At 38.8% G+C, this 24,475-nt stretch overlaps 1 protein-coding gene across 2 annotated transcripts in view; it reads left to right on the forward strand.

Moving 5' to 3' along the window:
• Nucleotides 1–2,968: 2,968 nt before the first annotated feature.
• The window catches only part of SLC17A5 (solute carrier family 17 member 5), a 31,104-nt gene continuing 9,597 nt past the window's right edge, over nucleotides 2,969–24,475 (forward strand). The window contains exons 1-7 of one of the 2 annotated variants that reach the window (XM_039346639.1): nucleotides 2,969–3,167; nucleotides 15,073–15,269; nucleotides 15,919–16,152; nucleotides 17,831–17,918; nucleotides 18,168–18,254; nucleotides 19,035–19,153; nucleotides 19,591–19,749. In XM_039346639.1, the coding sequence (XP_039202573.1) occupies nucleotides 3,080–3,167; nucleotides 15,073–15,269; nucleotides 15,919–16,152; nucleotides 17,831–17,918; nucleotides 18,168–18,254; nucleotides 19,035–19,153; nucleotides 19,591–19,749 (972 nt within the window). In that variant the 5' untranslated portion in view covers nucleotides 2,969–3,079. Of the gene's footprint in view, nucleotides 3,168–12,238; nucleotides 12,624–15,072; nucleotides 15,270–15,918; nucleotides 16,153–17,830; nucleotides 17,919–18,167; nucleotides 18,255–19,034; nucleotides 19,154–19,590; nucleotides 19,750–24,475 lie in introns of those variants that run through there. The other variant, XM_039346640.1, reaches the window with a different exon arrangement.

The following is a 24,475-nucleotide window of genomic DNA, read 5'->3' on the forward strand; positions in this document are numbered from 1 at the left end:
ATAGGAAACCGGGATCCGTAGAAAATGACCGGTATGAAGTCAAGGAACTCCTGGATTCCCACCTCAGACGGGGTGGCCTGTACTACCTAATCCACTAGAAAGGGTACCCCCTTTCAGAGGCGTCATGGATGAAGGAGGCTGACATCCATACCCCCTGTTTAATTAAGAAGTTCCATCAGCAATACCCCAGGAAGCCGGGCAGGCTGTCGGTGAGGTTGGGCACAGGGCACACGAACAATTAGGTTAAGTCTTTCAGATGGAATCCTGGTAGAGGGGGCCGCCTGTCGAGCCCCGTGGAGCCAACATATACGGGTGGCTGGGACGCTAGCTACTGTGCCGTCGATGCCCCGCAGACCATCACTGAATGCCCCGTGGGGTCGACACATGCCAGCAGGGGGCCCCCCGACTGCCTTGCTGCTTCTGTTCCCACCGAGCCTTCTCTCAGCTGATGAGTGCAGGCCAGAATGACATGGGCCCGACGGACGCCGGGGTTTTGGCGCCGCGCTGTGGAGCACTCTTGGCCGAGAGGGGGGAACTTTGCCAACTGCCAGCTGCACAGGGACGTGAGCACAGCTGTCTCTAGCTGCCTGAGGCTCATGGACTCGTAGCGGGCAACACCCACGGACCAGTGTCTTGCCAGTCCAACAGAAGAACCCTGGTGCAGCAACTCATACTTATGGACCAATGCCTTGCTGGTCCAGACAGCCAAGCGGCCAGAGCATACAAGGGGAAGGAGAGTGCGACAGGAGATGGCAGCGGAGAGGAAGGGAGCTCACCTTGCTATGGTTCCTGGAACGCCGTAGAAGGACTGGAAGCCACGCCGGCCAAAATGGGGGGGGGTGACACCCCTGCTAATTGCTAATTGGAAATGCGGCGGCAGCACATTTCCGCACTCCAACGGTGGCCCATTTTCATGCCGAGACACAGCAGCAGCCCGTTTTCACACCCCATGGCCATGCACTAGCACAAGTGAGGGAGTGTGCACACACGCGCACACTGGCCAGCCTGTCCCATGGCCAGGAGGTCAGGGCCCACTATGGGCTGCGGCCCAAAGATTGGGGACCCCTGGTTTAGATAACATGTTGGGCCATCAGTTCCCATTCCTCCACTAAGGATTTTAAAAATACAACATCTTGTATTGCACCTGAAACATTTTTTCCAATTTCTTTATTACATAAAAGGTATAGGTAAAGGTTTCACCTGTCCAATTGTGTCCAGCTCTAGAGGGCAGTGCTCATGTTCATTTCTTAGCCGAGAGAGCCAGCTTTGTCTGAAGACACTTCTGTGCTTATATTGCCAGCACGACTATATGTCCAGGCTCATAGAACGCTGTTACCTTCCCAAAGCGGTACCTATCTATCTATTCACATATGCATGCTTTCGAACTGTTAGGGTATTTAACCACTGAGCCATCATGCACGCACACACCCCAATTTATTATATATACATCCATAATAATTTTAGTATTATTAACTAAACAATTACATTCCCTACCAATGATGCTTTCAGGTTTTCACCAGTTATATCACTATTAACTATCCCAACATGTGTCAGATATTCTTCTGTCTTTCTACATTCTTTAGAAAAATAATTTCACTTCATATATATCCGCAACTGTTTTACTAACTTTGCTTAAATTAAATAAAAACAATAATTGTTAACAATAGAATAATTGCACAGTGGAAATGGTTTTATCTCCTTATTTTATCAATTCCTCTTTATGTTTATCATTCTTTGCTTTTCTTCAGTTAAAAAAAAGGGATTGTCAAAAGCACTTAATAAACTCTAACATAATGGAAGGATTTGAACTTATCTTTCTACACCAACACTCTGTCACACTGTCCCGACTGCCTAGTAAATAATTAGAAATATTCCATGTGATCTTCTGTCTGGAAAGATAAGGCCTTTGTGCACTTCAACAGAACAGGACATTTTATAATATTTAGTAGTACAGGAATTAATTTGTATTTTGGCAGAACTATATTTCTGCAAAAGACAATGGAAAAAGATGAAAAGTCTTCCTCTACGGTAGTTAGCTGCCTTGATATTTTATCTCAGAAGGGTATCCTCTAATTTTAACAATTTAACTTCTCTGCCTCATTGTCAGCATTTCAGTAAAGGATCAGACATGGCACTATGCTGTTTCTTTTGTAAATCTATATATTATTGCTTCTTTTACTGCTCTGTTTTTGACGAATGCAGCAATTGAAAGAAGCCAGTGCAAGGATAGCGATTTATCTCATTTAATCTTGTCTTTTGATTTTTGATTGGAATCCACTCCACTGATTAAAAAATTGACAGCTATATGTTTTAAATAAATCTCTTTTCTAAACAAAAAGTGATAATGCAAAAATGACATTTGTGAAAAAATATGCATTTGCTATTTATTCTAGCAAATGTTTATTATCATCTAGAATAGAATAAACTTTTTATGATTATAATTTCTGCACCATATGTCTTTTATAAATGTTAGAAATAGGATATTATATATATATAGGATAGCTATCTGTAGGATATCCTATTTCATACACAAGCTTTAAAGAACCATCCGGGTTGCCTTTGGACTACACAGACTCCAGTAAAATACAGTGTATCCAAGTCCATCACAGGGTCTTCTATTTTATAAAAAAAAAATATCTTTTTTCAATAAGTATTTAATTTCTAGCAATCAGGGACAGGTGCCGCCACCTGCTGGAACTATGGGCCAATTCCCTCTCTGTCTGACTTTTCATTTCTACTTCTGCTCCATGAATGCTCATGCAAACACATATATTAGCATTGCAGGTATGGACACTCTTCGCTGTTTCCACGGCCGATTGCGGGATCCGCAAATCCCGCCCCTCACCTTTCCTTTGATCAAGCAGAAGACGGAATGCCAGTACTAAAGATGGCCGAATACAGGAAGTGGGCAGGAAGAAAAGCCGGCCGGTGGGGCTGAATCCTGAGACGAGTCATATTTCTGCCCGCTTGGAGGTCACGTGCTAGAGATCACGTGCCGGCTCCTGGGACTTTGTTTTTCTAGCCCGGGAGACGAGGGGGACCAGCCAGTGGGGTTCTCTGGAATCCGGAGCAAGGCGATATGCAGACTCCGAAGCCAGAAGAGGCAGAAGACGAGGAGGACCGTGCTCCGCTTTTACTGTCCGACTCTCAACCCGGCGCCAAAGAGGGTAAGAATTACCCCTGAAGGAGTCTCTTGTCTTCCCTTATACCCGCAGTTTTCTTTTCGCCTCTAACTTGGTGGCACTGAAGAAAGATCCGTGTTCTGGTGGGCGCGTCACCGTTTTTAGATTTGGCTGCCTGGTCACTAACAAAACAACAGTAACCTCGGTTTAACCCTCCAAGAGTGAATCCCGCTGGATTCATTGGTGCTAACTCCTGAGTCATTCAGGGAACATGTTGCTACCAGAGCAGAGGCACCAAAAGTGGTGGCCGACTGAATTTATTGAGACACCTTATATTTAGGCAGATGTGCCTGCAAAATGCTTGCAGACAATGTAGTAAAAGGAAATGTGGGATGTAAAAGCTCTGTGAAATGTTAGCAAGACAGGCTCACTTCCATCTTCCCCTACTGGGAATGGTCGCTGGTCATTAATTCTGTAAGAAAATAGTATAGTTTTGCCTGCAGATCAGGATGCTTTGTGCCATGATACACTTTCCCATCAATTTAATTGGTTAATAGAAGAAGCTGCCTTACATCATACTGTTGGGTCACTCTGAGTTATTGTCTGGTTACTTCCATACATGGCTTCTCTATCATTTCCATGTAAAGAATAAATGATTGTAATGTTTTCCCACTTGGGGGGCATAATTTGGTAAGGATTCAGAAGGAAATGCCCAATTTATTTCAACACAGATATTTCAAGACATGTTCATGGTGAACTAAATATAAGTATACACACACAACACATAAACTACATATAATAAAGAAGAACTCATATTACTTAAGGCTACATAGAATGTGGAATAAAATACAGTTTACTTGCTACCTTGTAATTTAACTTACTTGCATTTCCAAATCTATTATAATTTGTAGATCTATAGCTGAAGAGAGGGCTCAAAAGTTGTACGAAGATATAAAATGAGAACAGAATGGGGAGACCAAGTGCACACCAAGGAAACAAGTGACTGATATAAACCGATCTGGCTTGGCTGGATCATCAAATAAATCAGGTAGCATCAAACTAATTTAGGGGTGTTGTCCAAATTCATTCATTGTGGATAATGTTTTAACTTACATTAATTAATGCCATAATTTTATAATTTTTATGACTATAATCAAAACTTCCACCCTTCACGTTCAGTTAAAAGACAAATTGGTAAGGTTGTTCTCAATCACCTTCTCTAGCCTAGGGCCCAAAGAAAAATTATCTTGAGCTTTTTAAATATCTCTAGCTACCTTTAAAAAAAATCTAAAAATATATATTTAGAAGGAGTAAAAAGTATAATTTTCTGTTTTCAAATTGGGAGGAAAAAATGGTTACTGCAATTTTAACCAAATGGATTACTGCTATAATGTAAAATTATACAATAACTATTTACTATTGAATGGCTGAAAAAATGGCATTCATACTAAAAATAATAGTGAACATGTGCTCAGTATGATGGAATTATAAAAGACACAAACATTCTGGGACTGTTTTTCTATTGATAGTAGAAATATGTTCACATGATGGCAAAGCTTTAAAATCCTTTCATAAATAATAGCAATTAATTTCAGTTGTTATACCAAAAATAACATAGAAAATTGTTATTCTGGGCAAGTCACTTCTAGTAGATTTTCTTATGACCTTAATTTGCATATTAAATTAAATTAATTAAATTACTAATTCTGAAGATGGCAGCAAATTAAATCCAACTTTGTCAACAGACAGTTGAAATTTATATAGTGAAAATCTTAAAGGATACCCCTGTGAAATAAAGTTGTTTAGAAGTATTTATACTTTTGTTTGAAATAATGTGAAGGAATGAAAGTAAGAATACCTTCAAAAATATAAATCTCAATTAAGGGAGAAGAGAATTATCCATTGTAGTTGGATAATCATTACATTTTCTAGTACTATCTGCATTAGTTTTCTTAGAATAGCTTAATTGTTCCTGTAGTGGTTATTATTAAAATAATAAACTTGATCGTTATTTTGGCATTCACATAGGACCTGTTTTTAAAATTATCTGGGATAGCAAACAAGAATGTTTTGCTATGATTGTTAAAGTGAAAATTTTAGTAACTGTTGAAAAAAACGCATTGATTCATCCTATTTGAGTCTAGAATCTAGACTCTAGAAGTTAATAAAAGTAAAAAAATTAGCACTCGAGACTGAGACAGAATATCTTTAGAAGACAGTAGTCTGTGGAAATATCTGTGATTGGTTTACTAAAGAGTGATACGTTTCTTCAGGATAGTTTCTTCTTAGAAGATCACTCTTGCTGAGAAACTAATGATAAGATACTTCAGGATAATTAATGTTCTTACAAGGTCACTCTTGCTGGGAAACTTGTTGTTGTTGTTAATTGCGAAGTCGTGTCCGACCCATCGCGACCCCATGGACAACGTTCCTCCAGGTCTTCCTGTCCTCTACCATCTTCTGGAGTCCATTTAAATTCACACCTACTGCTTCAGTGACTCCATCCAGCCATCTCATTCTCTGTCGTCCCCTTCTTCTATTGCCCTCAATCTTTCCCAGCATTAGGCTCTTCTCCAGTGAATCCTTCCTTCTCATTAGGTGGCCAAAGTACTTGAGTTTCAACTTCAGGATCTGGCCTTCTAAGGAGCAGTCGGGGTTGATCTCTTCTAGGACTGACCGGTTTGAACGCCTTGCAGTCCAAGGGACTCGCAGGAGTCTTCTCCAGCACCATAGTTCAAAGGCCTCAATTCTTTGGCGCTCAGCCTTTCTTATGGTCCAACTTTCACAGCCATACATTGCAACTGGGAAAACCATGGCCTGGACTATACGCACTTTTGTTGGCAGGGTGATGTCTCTGCTTTTTAGTATGCTGTCTAGATTTGCCATAGCTTTCCTCCCCAGGAGCAAGCGTCTTTTAATTTCTTGGCTGCAGTCCCCATCTGAGGTGATCTTGGAGCCCAGAAAAATAAAATCTGTCACTACCTCCATTTCTTCCCCATCTATTTGCCAGGAATTGAGAGGGCCGGATGCCATGATTTTGGTTTTCTTAATGTTGAGTTTCAAGCCAACTTTTGCACTCTCCTTCTTCACCCGCATCAAGAGGCTCTTTAGTTCCTCTTCACTTTCTGCCATTAGAGTGGTATCATCTGCATATCTTAGGTTGTTGATATTTCTCCCGGCAATCTTAATTCCAACTTTTGATTCATCTAGCCCTGCCTTTCTCATGATGTGCTCTGCATATAAGTTAAATAGGCAGGGTGACAGTATACAGCCTTGCCGGACTCCTTTTCCAATTTTGAACCAATCAGTTCCGTGTTCGGTTCTCACTGTTGCTTCTTGACCCACATATAGGTTTCTAAAGAGACAAATGAGATGGTCTGGTATTCTCTTTAAGGACTTGCCACAATTTGTTGTGATCCACACAATCAAAGGCTTTTGCATAGTCAATGAAGCAGAAGTAGATGTTTTTCTGGAACTCCCTAGCTTTCTCCATGATCCAGCGTATGTTGGCAATTTGATCTCTAGTTCCTCTGCCTCTTCGAAATCCTGCCTGTACTTCTGGTAGTTCTCGATCCACATACTGCTGGAGTCTAGCTTGTAGGATTTTAAGCATAACTTTACTAGCATGTGAAATGAGTGCAATGGTGCGATAGTTTGAACATTCTTTGGCATTGCCTTTCTTTGGAATTGGAATGTAAACTGACCTTTTCCAATCCTGTGGCCACTGTTGAGTTTTCCAAATTTGCTGGCAAATTGAGTGTAGCACTTTTACTGCATCGTCTTTTAAGATTTTGAATAGCTCAGCTGGAATACTGTCACCTCCACTAGCTTTGTTGTTGCTCAGATTTTCTAAGGCCCATTTCACTTCACATTCTAGGATGTCTGGTTCGAGGTCAGTGACCATCTCATTGTGGTTATCTGGGATGTTAAGCTCATTCTTGTATAGTTCTTCTGTGTAGTTTTGCCATCTCTTCTTAATCTCTTCTGCCTCTGTTAGGTCTCTGCCATTTTGGTCCTTTATCATGCCCATCTTTGCATGAAACGTTCCCTTCATATCTCCAATTTTCTTGAAGAGATCTCTGGTCCTCCCTATTCTGTTGTTTTCTTCTATTTCTTTGCACTGTTCATTTAAGAAGGCATTCTTATCTCTTCTAGCTACTCTCTGGAATTCTGCATTCAATTGGGTGTATCTTTCTCTTTCTCCTTTGCCTTTCGCTTCCCTTCTTTCCTCAGCTATTGCAAAGCTTCCTCAGACAGCCATTTTGCTTTCTTGCATTTCTTTTTCTTTGGGATGGTTTTAGTTGCTACCTCTTGTACAATGTTGCGAACTTCCATCCATAGTTCTTCAGGCACTCTGTCTATCAGATCTAGTTCCTTAAATCTATTTGTCACCTCTACTGTATATTCATCAGGAATATGATTTAGTTCATACCTGAGTGGCCTAGTGCTTTTCCCTACTTTTTTCAATTTAAGCCTAAATTTTGCAACGAGAAGCTCATGATCTGAGCCACAGTCAGCTCCTGGTCTTGTTTTTACTGACTGTATAGAGCTTCTCCATCTTTGGCTGCAGAGCACATAGTCAATCTGATTTCTATGTTGACCGTCTGGTGATGTCCATGTGTAGAGCCGTCTCTTGGGTTGTTGGAAAAGAGTGTTTGTTATGACCATCGTATTCTCTTGACAAAATTCTATTAGCCTGTGCCCTGCTTCATTTTGTACTCCAAGGCCAAACTTGCCTGTTATTCCGGTTATCTTTTGGCTTCCTACCTTAGCATTCCAATCCCCCATGATGATAAGGACATCATTTTTTGGTGTTAATTCTATAAGGTGCTGTAGGGCTTCATAGAACCGGTCAATTTCATCCTCTTCAGCACCAGTGGTTGGGGCATAGATTTGGACTACTGTGATATTGAATGGTTTGCCTTGGATTCGAATTGAGATCATTCTGTCATTTTGGGGATTGTATCCCAGTATTGCTTTTCCTATTCTTTTATTGACTATGAAGGCTACTCCATTTCTTCTGAGGGATTCTTGCCCACAGTAGTATACCTGATGGTCATCTGAGTTAAATTCACCATTCCTGTCCATTTTAGTTCGCTGATTCCTAAGATGTCGATGTTCAGTCTTGTCATCTCTTTTTTGACTACGTCTAGCTTGCCTTGATTCATGGATCTTACATTCCAGGTTCCTATGGAGAAAAAATCTTTACAGCATCGGACTTTCCTTTCACCACCAGATATATCCACAGCTGAGCGTCCTTTCGGCTTTGGCCCAGTCGCTTCATTCTTTCTGGCGCTACTAGTACTAGCCCTCTGCTCTTCCCCAGTAGCATATTGGACACCTTCCGACCTGAGGGGCTCATCTTCCAGCGTCATATCTTTTTTCCTTTTAGTACTGTCCATGGGGTTTTCATGGCAAAGATACTGGAGTGGTTTGCCATTTCCTTCTCCAGTGGATCACATTTTGTCAGAACTCTCTGCTACAACCTTTCCGTCTTGGGTGGCCCTGCACGGCATAGCTTATAGCTTCATTGAGTTACGCAAGCCCCTTCGCCACAACAAGGCAGTAATCCATAAAGGGGGCTGGGAAACTAGTGTTTATCAGAGTTCCAAAACATGATGAGACATTCTAATACATAAGCTTATTGGTTTTGCCAGCAACCAATCTATTCAGTTTGAGAATTTACTATATTTCTGCTTCTCCATTCTGTATAACTAATAAATGTAATTCATCAGATTAATCATGAAGGAGTAACATATTCTAACCCATTAAATCCATTTGCTGACTCAGAAATTCTGGGAGTTGAAGTCCGTGAGTCATAAAAGAACCAAGGTTGCCTACCCCTGGATTAAGTGATTGAATGCGTAGATAATAATCTTCACATTTCCCCCCCCCCATATTATACAAAGGAAATCCAACAACAAAAAACAGGTTTAATGCAGTGAAAATTATTGCTTTACAGAATTACCTTCAATATTTCATCAGGTTTCCAGCTGAAATTTGTTTTGAAATTATTGCATAGGTCAATAATTTCATCATTTGTTGGAGTTGAAAAACCATATTTCCTCCCATTTTTGCTAAAATTCTTTTGGAGGAAGATTAACAAATATCCATGTTCAGCTAGTGTGCTTAGCTTGCATTCTAAATGTTAGCTTCCTTTTCTCTGCAATTGTGAATTAAATATTTGCCAGTTATATCTGAATAGTCCTGGGCATACAGATTGAAATCTGTTCTGCAGTTATGTTCTTGTTTTTTTTCCTCCCTTGCCCTTTTTTTATTTAACATTTGGCGAAAATCCTTATATTTCAGTTAATTTATAGAACTTTCTTCTATTCTTAATTTTGGAGTTTATTTTTTACTTTTTTGACCCAGATTTGCTATATTGCCATTTAAATACAGCTAAATACAAGAATGGCACATTCCTTTTTCTTCTTGTTTTGTGATTTTTTTTAATATTGAAAGGCAAGTAGTCAAATTGAAAAAGATGAATGTGAAATTGCTTTTTTGCAGGAGATACACATTCCTCCTAAACTTCTATTTTGAAAACATAATAAAGATGTAATTTTAACAAATTGTTATTTTTTGTATAAAGCATCTACTTCAGGTCAAGCTCAATTTCTGATAACTTCCTTTCTGTGCATTTTTCTGCTAAAAGTAGAGAAACATGTTATTCTACGACTGAAAGATTTTTGAAGTATTCCATACCAAAGATGATAAGATGGACTATTTAAAAATGTAATTTATTGTAAAATAGAGATATGACATTCACAGGAGCACGATTTGAAAAGTTATAGTATCTATATAACTTATTTTGATTTGAGATGTAAAGGAGGATACCAGAATATAATCAAACAAATGCAGCATCCATATTCAAAAGAAGGCAAAATTCATTTATGAAGGCAGGTTGAATGGATCAACATTAAATTTGTTCATATAATCTTGCAAAGTATTACAAATATGAGAATATAATTGAGGACCGGGAGTTTTGATGTACATGACTGATTTTATCTCTGGAACAACTTTGTAAGGTATTTCTCAGATAAGTCACCTAAAAAACATCCTTGGCTAAGTGTGGAACTGAACCTCCTGCGTCAATGGTTTAGACCAAAAGCCTAGCAATTAGCTAGGACAGCAGATTAGCCCAAATTGCTTACTTTGCTTTTGTTCAATAGCAGACATGGCAAACTTCTTTCAAAACTAAGAGGAATTTCAAAAGTTCTTTGTGATCTGGTTTGGAAGTAAAAAAGAAAAAAAACTTAAAATAAAGAAAAAAGCTTAAAATAAAAAAGTAATACCTTAGGATATTTGAATGTCAAAAAATACGTTTTCTATATAATTAAACATAGCAATACAAGGGAAATAGTGCTTATAACGGAAAACTAATTTAAAATACAAAGTCACAATTCAGTGATTGAGAGCACTAGCTTTTAATTACAGTGAACCTATCTTCAGTCAAAGTGTTCTGGACTAAACTTAAAAATGAAAAGTATTAAATGTTCTGTTCTTACAACTAGTCTTTGCTTAACAAAGCTAATTGGGAGCAGAGATTATTGTCAAGCGACATGGTTGTAAGTAGAAAAACCATGTGCCTGTGCTGTTTAGCAGCAGCAATTCCAGCAGCAGTCATTTAGCTAGGACGGGGATAGGCAACCTTGGCTCTTTTATGACTTATGGACTTCAACTTCCAGAATTCCTGAGTCAGCATGGTTGGTTCAGGAATTCTGGGTATTGAAGTCCACAAGTCATAAAAGAGCCGAGCTTGCCTACCCCTGAGTAGGACACAGAAATCCTTGCAATTTCCTGCAAGTTTCTTCATTGATTTTGCTTGTGGCAACCTGGCAGGGAAGGTTGCCAACCATGATCATGTGACCATGGGATGCTGCAAGAGCCATAGATACGAGGACAACTGTAACTACCTCTTTTTCATCACCGTCATAAGTTTGAATAGTCACTGAATGAGTGGTCATTAATTGAGGACCACCTGTACTTATCAGGAAATAAGTTTTATCCCACCTTAGTTTATTAAATATTTACTGAATATAATTGTTTTAAAAGTTACCAGCAAATTAGCCCCCAAATTATATTAAAGATTTGTAACTAGTGGTGAAGTTTAGCATTTTATGAATGATTAAATTAGCAACTAGGCAGATTCTTATGGTTTGTGCACGTCCCTCATTCAAATCTGTGAAGCTCTCCCATGGATGATTTAGGATTAGTTGCTGTCAATCAGCTAATATAAGAATACAATTGTGTACTTCTAGAAGAATGACAGGATAAATATGTTCGTACAAAATGTATACATAGAATTTTCTTTACTAGCTTACCCTGGTACTAGCACCGCAGTGTAGTTGCAGTATTTATCATAATGTACTTGATTTGTTTTTGAGCTTCTAGAGCATTTACTTGGTTGCTATTGGACACCTAATTCTGGGACTTTGATCTCCCTGACTGAGGTAGTTCTTATATCTTTCAGACTGCTATTTCACTCTGTTTATTTAGCCCACAAGCCACAGTTAACTCTGAGTTAACAGCTTATTAAAAAATGTAGTCTTACGAGTCACCATAGGGGTATGGTGACTCATAATATAGTATACTCAGATACTGTATTCTGGGAGTTGAAGTCCATGAGTCATAAAAGAGCCGAGGTTGCTTACCCCTGCCATAGACGATTGTCATTTTTATACAAGATGTAAAAAAAGCATTGCAATTATTAGTGCATTTTTTTAAAAAAAATCCACCAAAATATTTGTCTTTCTCCTTTTCACTCTAAAATTTCATTTCATAGTTTTTAACAGCAAAAATTATACTGATAGAACTTTATATGTGTGTATGGATTGGTGCTGGCAAAATAAAAGCAAGTTCCTTTTTTTTCCATGCCAGCGTAATCCATGAGATTGTTGTTGATTTCTTCACACACTAGGAAATAACTGCTTGTGATGGATAGATCATGTTACTAAATTGTAAATAGAGCTAAAAATGTAGATTGATTTAGCTTTAATACAAAGTAAATATCTATTTTGTGGATGTGTACCTGCGCACACATCGGCATAGGAAATAGGGAGAATGAAACGTTTAAATCTAGAAGGAAATTGCTGAATAAAAATGCAGCTGTTCAACAGGATATTCCACACCCAGCAGAGAAGTAGAACTGGGAGGGGGGGAAATGTAAGTGTAATCGGTGAAAACAGCAGTGGATTCAGGTTAGCGTCACTGAATAACAGCAGCATATCAGTACTATTAGCATTAAAAAGTGTTACGTACTATTAGCGTTTTATATGGGAACAGCAAGATCTTATCTGTGAAGAATATGCTTTGTCTAATTTAGACTGCTTGAAAAAATAGACAGCAGCTTCCTCAAACGAAGAAGTTGCAGGAAGTTTCTGTTCTGTTCTGATTCTGGAGCATTTCAAGAAATCGGCACAACAATAACTAGGAAATGATAAAATATGAATATGAAAACAAGATTGGTTGCAAAAATGGAAACTTCTTTAGATGTAAGAGGTAAGAAATTAATTTTGAAGGGTTATTTATATTAAGTGGTTCAAGTCAAAATCTTTTCCAAAATGAAAAAAAAAAAGCATTTTGCTGTCTTATTTTTTTTTTCCAGGGAAAAAATAGTATTTTCTTTGTTTTAATGTATATTTAAAACATGATGAATATAGTATAGTATATTTGTATATTGGGACAGTAAGTGCTGTATTGAAACATATATAATTTACTAAAAAGGAAGACTGTTTTTCATGTTTTTAATTGTAATACTATCAGTTTCTGTTCCTTAGTTCCTGTTTATTTCAATTGGACCCTTCCTTGAATAATTGTACTAGACTATAGAAAGAGTACAGAGAAGAGCAACAAAGATGATAAGGGGACTGGAGGCTAAAACATATAAGGAACAGTTGCTGGGATTGGGTATGTCTAATTCAGGGGTAGGCAAGCTTGGCTCTTTGATGACTCATGGACTTCAATTCCCAGAATTCCTGAGCCAGCATAGCTGGCTCAGGAATTCTGGGAGTTGAAGTCCACGAATCATAAAAGTGCCAAGGTTGCCTACCCCTGGTCTAGTTTAACGAGGAGAAGGACGAGGGGGGACATGATAGCAGTATTCCAATATCTCAGGGGCTGCCACAAAGAAGAGGGAGTCAAGCTATTTTCCAAAGCGCCTGAAGGCAGGACAAGAAGCAATGGGTGGAAACTAATCAAGGAGAGAAGCAACCTAGAACTAAGGAGAAACTTCCTGATAGTGAGAATAATTAATCAGTGGAACAACCTGCCTCCAGAAGCGGTAAATGCTCCAACACTGGAAGTTTTTAAGAAGAGACTGGACAGCCATTTGTCCAAAATGATATAGGGTTTCCTGCCTGTGCAGGGGGTTGGACTAGATGACCTCCAAGGTCCCTTCCAACTTTACTATTATTATTATATACTTGATTTCAGTTTTGTAAAAATAATATACAAAAACATGAAGTTTATAAAAGTTATTATTTGATTGTATTTATTAGACCTTGTGTTTAATGTTGACTAGACATGGCATCAAATTTATGTTCTATTCATTTTATTTTATTTTGTTTTACCTAAAACAAAACTAGGAAGGCTATTGCTAATATTGTGTAATGAATCTTTTAAAATTCAAAGCCCTTTGATTCCCTGTAAAATGGAACCTGCATCTATATGATTTTAATCTTCTTGGATGCATTGACTTAATGTTCAAGCTTTTAGTTATTTATAAAGGTAATTTTTTTGTTTAAGGCAGGGAGGATTAGAGAAAAAGAAATTGCTACTGTGTATGAATAATCATTGCACCTTCTAAAATAGTTCAAGTAGCAAATGGGTAGCAACTAATATCATGGTACCACAAATTGAGGTGGGGAGCTACAGATTTCTAGAATAAATTCTGCCAAAAATTGCTACAGGAAAAGGTGTAGAAGAAGCCCTTCTAAGGAATTTGCTGTTTCAATAATTTTAATTTTTGTAAGCCATCCAGAGTCACTTATGCGAAATGGGCAGCTATATAAATCAATCCAACAAGCAAATACAATGTATGTGCTACCTGCAGCTTTTATACTGCTAATACAGTATTTTTAAGAGACAGCTATGAATTCAGCTTAACTTTCAGATTCTATTTGTTCTTAGTGTTGCAATTTGCATTCCTTCTTGTCATCAATCATCACTAGGAATAATTGCATCGTGTCAGCTGAGAGGGCTCAAGCAGAGGACTTTAAATTTTTTCCCTTTGAGTCTAAGGATAGTAAAATATAATCTCTGGGGAGATGGGAGCCCAGCTATCTAATGTTGCATTTTATATTTTAGAATTCATGTCATATAGTATGCCTTATTTTAATTGTGATGCTTCTGACACATCTGAATAAACAAACAGGAGCCAACCTATCTCCAATACACTATGTTTGATAAAATTAAAGCTTCACCAGGCAGGAGATTTCCCTATCCTGATGTATTTAGCTTCTTGCTTACCTGATAGCAGAAGCCAGGCCTATAGGTGGTTATCTGTTAGTGGTGACCTTGCTGTCTCTACTTTGGAGGCCTTGATTTTAACCAAGGGAAACTGCTGATAAAAACATGCTCATATTAGTAGTCTGGAGATGAGATAGAGACAGATGTAGAATTGTATCCAAAACTTTATCAAAGTGAATCCAGCATCAGCTTTCCTACCTTCTTTTGTCCCATGAGGAACTATCATAATAATTTATCTCTGTTGATTAAGTCTGTTTTATTGTGAATCAATTGCTTACTCCCATGTACAGTCTTATTTAATCCACTACTAGGGCTCTTTGATGGAAATAAATGGAGTAGAAAATGCTTAATGTCTTGCTTCTTGTGGAAATAAGCTAGTCCTAATGGTGTTGTATTTGGTTAAATATTACAGCTGACCAGGACTATTAAGGTTTTGCCTTTGGGAGGAAATGCTGTTAACAATTACATGTTTTTCTTTTAGTGCCATTATGGTGTTCTGCTCGCCTCAGTTTAGCAATATGGGCCTTCTTTGGATTCTTCCTCTTGTATGCACTTCGTGTGAATTTAAGTGTTGCCCTCGTGGACATGATAGAACCAAATACAAGCTTGAACAAGAACATCACCTCAAATGTGTGTCCAGAGCATTCTTCCACTTCAGGAGTTCCTCATAACACTACGGTAATTTTAACAAGTTTATACAGATTTATGATACAATGTAATTATGATGCTTAATAAACTATCCCTTATCTTAGCATGATATATTTCAGGCTCCACTAATATCCTGGGTCCGGGACAGAGAACAGATATATCAGTGATCAGATTTAGTGTAAGAGACTTATTTTATTTTTGTGCCCTTTGGACTGCTAACAAAAATATGTAATGTCTTATATTTTCAAGCATGGTAACATAATCAGTTGGTTGCATTGATAAAAATAGAAAACAAACAAGAAAAGGATTTCAAAACAAAGTATATATTATTTACATTATTTAAAAACAATTTTATAGCACTTCTCTTTGACATGTTGTAATAATTAAATTACCAAACAGTAAAAAAAAATATATGGTTTTTGTAGTGGGTATACTTTGTAAGAAGCTTTTTTTCATGCGTCATACTAATGAGCACGGAGATCACTATTACAGAAAATAGGATTTGTTAACCAGGCTGTAACTGGAAGCAAATTCCACAAAGGATCATATGGGAGAACACAATACTTTTCTCTCTCTCTCTCTCTCTCTCTCTCTCCCTCTCTCTCTCTCTCTCTCTCTCTCTCTTATGATGTAGAAAATATTGACCAGACCTGTCTGCCTCTTCCTCTTTTCTTTTTAGGGAAAAAGCTATCCTTGGGATGCTGATATGCAAGGCTGGATCCTTGGCTCCTTTTTCTATGGCTACATCATTACTCAAGTTCCTGGGGGATATCTGGCACGCCGATTTGGGGCAAAGCTGCTGCTGGGCTTTGGCATCTTGGGTACTGCTGTTTTCACCTTGTTCACACCGTTAGCAGCAGATTTAGGAGCTGGATTCCTCATAGCCGTCAGGGTTTTGGAAGGTCTGGGCGAGGTAATCTCTTGCTTTTCCTTTGACGTTGGCAAAAGAGTGGGAAAGAAGGGGAAATGCCAAGTCAATAAATGACCATCACTCTTCATACTTTTCTGACATGAGTAGCTCCTGGCTCCTCACTCTCTTAGTTTTGTCACAGAACTTTAACATCTTGGACTTGGGACTTGACAGTTTCCTCTTTTCTCTCAGTTCTTCTGTGTTTCACATGAAAATTAGGTGTGAAAAACATTGTGAAAATAATGTGTTTTTTGTGAGTGCAACTGTATTATTTGTAAGTGTAAAGTGTAAAGCACCACCTTTGTGAAAAATTGTAGCTATAAAGAGTGGTATTCTGTTCTGTACCCAAGTAATCCAACCCCGTCCAGTCCTGCTGCCTCATAGTGGTAGAAGGTGTTCCTGGGAGTGATAAGCAAAGAATGCCAAGAACATAAATCCCCAAAGTGAAAGCACGAAGGTCATCCCAGCTACTCAGCTAAAATGAGCAGGCTCTATATCAGGCAACAATGATATAAGATGTCAAAGACAAAAGGTCACTTTAGTGACACTGGCAAAAGCATCATTCCATACTGCTGGGAGAAGGCAGTGGTAAACCACTCTTGTCTGTTACCGTGAATCCACATGGGGATAGGCAATATAAAATTGTTCTGGAGAAGATTTTCTCTCTAACAAAATGGTTACTAAGACTTGACACCAACTTGATGGCACATAATCAGGAAGTCCAAATCCTCAGTGGAATTCTGCATTTAATGCCATTTTCTTTTTCTTTTTGGCAAATTTCAGCTTCATCCATGCCTTACAGGATTTAAGGAAGGGCTTTCTTTTTTTCTACAGTTAATAATTTTCAAGGTGATCCAGTATTTTGGATCACATTTAATCATTAAATCAGATTCATAATGTAAAATTATGCCCAGAGTTACCTTATGCGGGAGATGGGTGGCATAAAAATTTAATAAATAAAATAAAAAATACATCCACTCATAGTATCAGCAGAGTAAAACATTGACAAGTTGGCTTGGAATAAAATATTGTTTGGTGTTCTTGAGAGGCATCCAAAGCAAAGGCTGTTGTAAGAATAGATTCTGCTCATAGAATTTATCACCCTAGTGAACAACCAAAGATTAGTTTCTTAGAAGCCGATCATAAAAGTGTTTTAGACGCTGATCATAAAACGGCTTATCCCTTTGCATCTTTGGATGCCTTTTCGTCTTAAACATTGTTGCTTATTCATTTTCATTTTAAATTCTGCATTACTTTTGCTGGGGGGGGGAATCTAGCTTAATTTAAGAATAAGGGTTATTTTTTTATATAAAGTTTCACTGCCTGATTACATTACATCATGCTTCACTACATATCAATATTTATGGTCTAGATTGAATATTTTGGTGGCTAAGACTTGGTAAAAATTGAGCATTCAGTATCATTATCCACAAAACATTTTCATCTGAAGGACTATGATGGGCAAGAAATTAGTTCTGCTTAATTGCTCTTCAGTTATATGCACGTGCTGAAAACAACAGCCTCATGCTGATATGACCAATACTTTCACAGGATTTATTGAAGAGAAACATTTCATTAAAATAAAATATTTTACCAATGAATGTCTATCTTGTTTTTGATATATATATTACACATATATATTACATGTATATATTACATTAGAAGCAAATATATTTTCCAGGGTGTAACGTTTCCAGCCATGCATGCCATGTGGTCTAATTGGGCTCCTCCATTAGAACGCAGTAAACTCCTTAGTATTTCATATGCAGGTAAGATTTCATACATATTTTTAGATTTGATCATGGTTAACTGTGGGGTGGTCAAGAAGAACTTGCAGGGCTATAAATTTCCTTCCTTCCCTCATCCTGTATGCTTCCTGGTACTCATGACCATGGCTCACTGTAATGCAGGCCTTATCCATAACTCTGTTGTTATTTTAGCCACACTTGATAAATAAAATTTGTTTACTAAGATACATGCTGTCAGCATTTAAAAAAAATTTTTTTTTTAATTTGTAGGTGCACAGCTAGGAACAGTTGTCTCACTTCCCTTGTCTGGTATAATATGCTATTATGTAGATTGGAGTTACGTATTCTATATATTTGGTAAGTAGTCTCATTGCACATATAATTCTTTAATTAAGACCTTTTGTGTTTAATTCTAGGATAGTGCTGCTACTTAAACTATTGTATTATATTATATTTGTACAGATGCTTTATTTTTTTCATATCTTGGGAGGTTTTGATTGCTTTTATTAATTTTTTTTCTGTCAGGGAAATGCAAGAATGCAAACTGTAGAGAAATTTGATGATTCCAAGCAGTCGTGGGGTTGGGCTTATATAGTTCAGCCTTTGTATAATAATCCTATTTTCTAAACATTTCCCTTTGTGTCTGTGTGTGTATCTGCCTGTATGTATGGTTCTTCTCTCCCAGCTGCTATCATTTTACATTTAACACCTTTAGCCATACTGGAGCCAACAGATCTAAAAGTTAATATGTTAAGTACTATGTGTTATGCGCTAACAATCGATTTTGATAAAGCTGGGACACATTGACATAAACTTGTAAACATCACACATAAAACAATATTGTTGAAATGCCCTGTAACTTTTCAAGATTTTTTTCTTGCAAAGGATTATTATGAGGCTCTTATATTCACATGCAGATAATTTTTAGTTAGTCTAGCCCAGGGGTAAGCAATCTCGGCTCTTTTATGACTCATGGACTTCAACTCCCAGAATTCCTGAGTCAGCTATGCTATGTTGGAATTCTGGGAGTTGAAATCTATGAGTCATAAAAGAGCCGAGGTTGCCTATCCCTGGTATAGCCATAGACATTTTTTTCTGCCTTCAACTTAAAACACAGACTCTTTCGTTCACTTTAAGGTACCTTAGGTGTATTGTGGTTCCTCTTCTGGATATGTATGGTTAGTGATACACCTGAAGCTCACAAGACTATTTCCTCTGCTGAAAAAGAATATATTCTGTCTACCCTTTCACAACAGGTATGAACCGTCAGCAAACAGTTACCATCCAGGTTAATTGCAATATAATGTATAAATATCCATTGTATATAGAAAAGGGAAAAGTAGTCCTTAAATATGCTTTTAATCTTGCTAATTTAAAAAAAAAATAAAACCAAGGGTTAACCCTTAACTAAGGTTTCCATTCATCTTCCAAAACAAATTCTTCAGACCTCTGATTTTCATTTTAAGTTAGTACAGTCTAACAAACTATAGTGAAATGTTGGTAGATATTCTCCAATGAAAGAGATTTAGGCTCAGGTAAAATATAGTACCTGATCATATAGCCTGTTTTTTTATATTGTATCTCTGTGTCAAAAATTTGTTATGTCATCATGCTGAATAACATTCTTTAAAAATTAAATTCCTTGAGATTTAAGGTTTTGAACGTTAATATGAATTTATTTCCTCCTGTTTAGCTTTCTACCCAAAAATCTGTGCCTTGGAAAGCCATGTTGAAATCTGTTCCAGTGTGGGCCATTGTTGTTGCACACTTTTCTTATAATTGGACCTTCTACACTCTCCTTACCCTGCTGCCTACATACATGAAGGAGATTTTGAGATTTGATATGCAGGAGGTAGGCCACCCAATATATTCCAATTTTACAAAGATTAACTTTAATCCTAAAGTGGTACAACCGTGAGGCTTTATAAACTGTATTAGTCTGTGGTAATTCAATTAATATCTAGACTGGATGAGAATTTGATTCCCAAACGTAGGCCCATTTTTGCATTTCTGTCTATGTTTCTGTTCAACAGAGGTTCAGGTTTTTGTAAGAACCAAAGTATTACATAAGCTTCCTAGGATATGGCTATACTTAAATTACTGTGTGTGTACTCCTGGAGAATTCATTCTAGTTATCAAATCAGAGATTTGGGGTAAATAGTTTTAGTTTAATTACAGTGCAATTTTAAAAATATCTTTTTTTTTAATTAACTTTTTTCTGTGCTTTTATGTTATTGAAACAGTGGGGCAATTTTGATTTTTGAGTAAAGGCTTCCAGATTTTACATACAAAATTAATAAGTAGACATTATGGACCCTGTTAGTGGGTCTTTTCACAAATAATCATGTCTTCTGGGTGGACTATTCCAAAAGGAACAAAAATTGAGAAAAATGTTGGCTTCCCATGGACTGCCTGATGCATATTTGTATTTCTTCAGAAGATTGTGTACTTAATAAGTACAAGGAAAGAATCTTAGTACAGACTGAGCAGTTTAAATGCTTTTTTTTTTGCTGCTGTACCTTAAATCTAAAAGAGCTGTTGAACTAATATTTGCCTCTCCTCCAGTAAAATAAACTAAATGAGGAAATGGTAATATCCATTCTGATCCAGAGTCATGAAAAAAGCTTTGTCTTACATTTGTAATGTGTCTCTGATGAAACAGGTACTACTTTTGGCCACATACTTAAAATTCATTACTATACTTGTATTTCCATTATTTCCATTAAAAAGGATTATGTATTTTTTAAATAATGTCTTTATTCTTAAAGGTTCAGGCAATTTCAACAATTGTCTGGAAACTCCATATCCATATAATGTACATACAAAAGCTATCCTTTTATAGTGAAGGAAGTCAGATATATATATATAGAATTTTTCTCATTTTGTCAAACATCTGTTTGGTGCCTGGAAGGAATGAAGTAACCTGAAGATGGATTAGTATCAAAAAAAAGTCACAAAAAGTTGTATGTTAATTACTGGTCACCTACCCTGCATTATTTACTAATATTGTTTCTGTTCATGCTTATCTTTAAATATGCAATCATCTCATTTGAAGAAGAAAGCAAATGCAAAACATGCTGGCCTTATAACTTTACTCAGAATATATATAGGTATGATGAACAGCAAACAAACGTGAACACCAGAAGGTTAAAAACTATAAAAGTTTTAATTAGATAAAATTCCAAGCTTTCGTTGGCTTCTGCCAACATCGTCAGGGATCATTTATGTCAATGAGAGAGTTTATTTATAGAATGACAAAGCCGCCTGCATCCGACTCATGGATCTCGTCATGGGTCCTAACCAACCAATCAACGCTCCGGTCTTAATCTCCGTGTTAATAGCCAATTTGCACTTGCTTCCCTTACCTGCGCACTTACTGCTACTTACTTCCCTCTCCTCCTGTGTCCGTAAACTAGGAGTCTTACTCTGAACGGACACACAATCCAAATCCTTGGTGTGTTTCATCTTTTCACCCCTTTTACCGGGGTGCTCCCTTATAGTAGATTTTTTACCACTTCCATCTCTTTCCTGTTCATAGTCCTCACTATCATCCCTCCTACCATGAGGTTCCCTATTAGATGTCCTGCGTTGACTTATAATATCCAATGTTTCACCCTCTTCTTTCATGCATCTGATGGTCCTACAATCAACATCCTTCCCAACAGCTACCATCCATCCTCCCTCATTCCCGACGCTAGTAAGCTCCAGAATGCTATGGGGACTGGTCCCCGTCATCTCAACTGGGTGACTGGGGCGAGGGGGTTTCTGAGATATATCTGTCCTAATGTTTCACTTGACCGATCACTCCCATCCTCCCCCCACATGGGGTGTGATGTAGTCATCAGTCTGTTGGCCGTTTCTTCTCCTGAGTTCATCTACTATGCTGTTTTTCGAGAGTGGGTGATTGCACCCAGGGTGGAGCGGTACTAGTCGTCTCCTCCTTGCATTTCATTTCGGCACGTTGGGCATTTCAGGGGGTACGCTGGCAATCCCGATTCACGTAGTAATATCCTTATATCATACAAAACTCTCTCCCTTCCCCGTGGGTGCGCACATATCTTTGGTATATAGGTGGAAACGGGGGGAGCAGTGGGACTGTCAGTAAGAGCAGGGGGATGGCACTGCACCTTTGACGGTAGTCATTCCGTGTCCTAACATGTACTTGCGGAGTCCTCTCTTTCGAGCACCCCCCATAATTTAACGGGGTGTTAGGATTGTCAAGAGTTGAATCATTGATGTTAATGGGCTGCTTCGTTCATTGTAGGTGTGAGTGCTTCCTCATGGGTGGGCTCTCAGGCTGGATGTCTCTTCGATGCCAGTGGAACAATGGAGTCAGGTGGTTCTTCCCCCCTCTCCGTTCTTCTCTCTAGTGGCCAGAGGACGTTACCAACCTGCCTGCTCCGTGGAGGGCGAGCACGTGCTTCCCATGCCTCAGCGCCAAATGGGCTTGACACAGGTCCACATGTCTTTTGATGGATTCTCCACCTGAGAACCAAGCCTCTTTGAGTAATCTGCCACTTTTTGTATTGTCACTGGCAATCACTCGAACACCATCGAAATTGAATCTATTCCCAGATTTCATCATGTGAGACCACATTTGGGAGTATTGTTCCCCTCTTTTTATGGCCAGCTTGTGCTCGTGGACCCTTGTTCTGACTCTTTTCGAAGTCTCACCCACATAATTACTGGGGCAATCATTGCAATTGATCTTATATATGACCCCCGATTTCTCTGCCATGGGGAGTGGGTCCTTAGGTCTCATAATGGTGGAGCACAGCGTCCAGCTAGGTTTATGTGCCACCCTCACCTTATAGGGTGCCAACAACCTAGCTGTGGCCTCTGAAATGTTACTAATATAAGGGAGGGTGACACGGGCCACTCGTGGTGGTAGCTCTTCCATCTGATGGTTATTTGAGGGTCTGGATAGTATGCCATGGCGCTTGATAAACTTTGTTGGGTACCCGTTGCATCTGCATACGTGGAAGAGGTGTTTTCTTTCCTCCACTTTAGCTTTGGCCATATTGCAGTGAGAGTCTACTCTCTTGAAGAGAGTTCTAATACAGCTGACTTTGTGGGCCATCAGATGGTTACTATCGTGATGTAATATCCTTTCAGTGTGCGTCGGCTTGCGATAAACTTTAGTCTTCAGAGTTCCATCTGGCTGGCGATGGACTAAAACATCTAAAAATGCCAGCCTACCCTGATGCTCTTCTTCTACCGTGAATTGTATATCCGCGTACACTGAATTAAGCGCGCCCACAAAGTCAGCTTTTTGGCTCTTCTTGATGACCATGAATGTGTCATCAATGTAGCGGGCCCACAATTTGGGACAATACTGGGCCAACGCTACTTGCTCTAACTGCTGCAATACGGCTTGACGCTTGAAATCGGGGGGCCCATGGGAGCGCCCTTTATCTGTTCATACGTAGTGCCCTGAAACGTAAAGTATGTTTTGAGACAAATTTCCAAAAGATCCACAAGGTCCTCAGATAGGAGAGAGTCTCGTTGCTGTCCCGGTTCTTTACATTGGAGTAGATCTTTAATTACCCTGACAGCCAAATCCTGAGGGATAGAGTTGAAGAGGGAGATGACATCAAAAGACACCATCACCTCATCCTCCTCTATCCTCAGGATTCTAATTCTATCGAGAAACTCCTCCGCAGTTCTAACGGTAGTAGTGCTGTCACAAACCAGATGACTAATGCGGTTACTTAGCCATTTGGCTAAGCTTGAGATCGGGGTGTTCCTAAATGACACAATAGGACGAAGAGGAACACCCTCCTTGTGGACCTTAGGTAGTCCATAAAACCTGGCCAGAGCCATGTCACTGGGACGTAATTGCCTAAGAGTACCCTCGTCTAATCTTTTACTACATTTAAGGGGACTAAGCACTTTGTTAATACGATTTTTAAGAGCCATCATGGGGTCCCTGTCAACGACCTTATAGGCTGTTGTGTCCCTGAATAACTCCAACGCTTTATCAACATACTGCACCCTATTCATGACCACCGTGGCCCTCCCTTCTTCCGCTGGTACTATGAGGATAGCCTCATCTTTCTTAAGTTGGTCCATGGCCTCTGTTTCTTTTTTTGACAGAGTTCGGTAGCACCTATGATTCATAAGTAGACCTGTTACTTGCTGCCTGAGAGAGTTCCTCACCTCCTCCTCCACTCCAATGTGGTGCATGGTAGGCTCTAACACCGCCACAAAATCCAGGGCGTGAACATCCATTAAATTATATCCCGCAACACGTTGCAGCAGAGTAAGTGGAAAGGTTGCACACCAGTCTGTCTGAGGGGATATTTCTGTCCAGCTTCAGTAGCCTCTCCGTTCTCTCAAGAAACCTATCCGTTGCACGCTGACTTGTACTCTTGGTGATTAGGTGGATATGTTGAACTAGCGTAAGGAAGTGCTGACTCATGAGCTCCGCACCGCACTGTTCTCGACAAACCTGGATGTGCTCCTTCAGGTTGTTGATGTAGGTCATGTATGTAGGTCGTTAATGAGCGCCTGCACAGTTGAAACTGGCGTACGAACAGATAATTATGGGGGGTGCTCGAAAGAGATGACTCCGCAAG

The sequence above is a fragment of the Crotalus tigris genome, unplaced genomic scaffold, assembly GCF_016545835.1.
Source record: "Crotalus tigris isolate CLP2741 ecotype Arizona unplaced genomic scaffold, ASM1654583v1 scf7180000018016.4438896, whole genome shotgun sequence".
Taxonomy (NCBI): domain Eukaryota; kingdom Metazoa; phylum Chordata; class Lepidosauria; order Squamata; family Viperidae; genus Crotalus; species Crotalus tigris.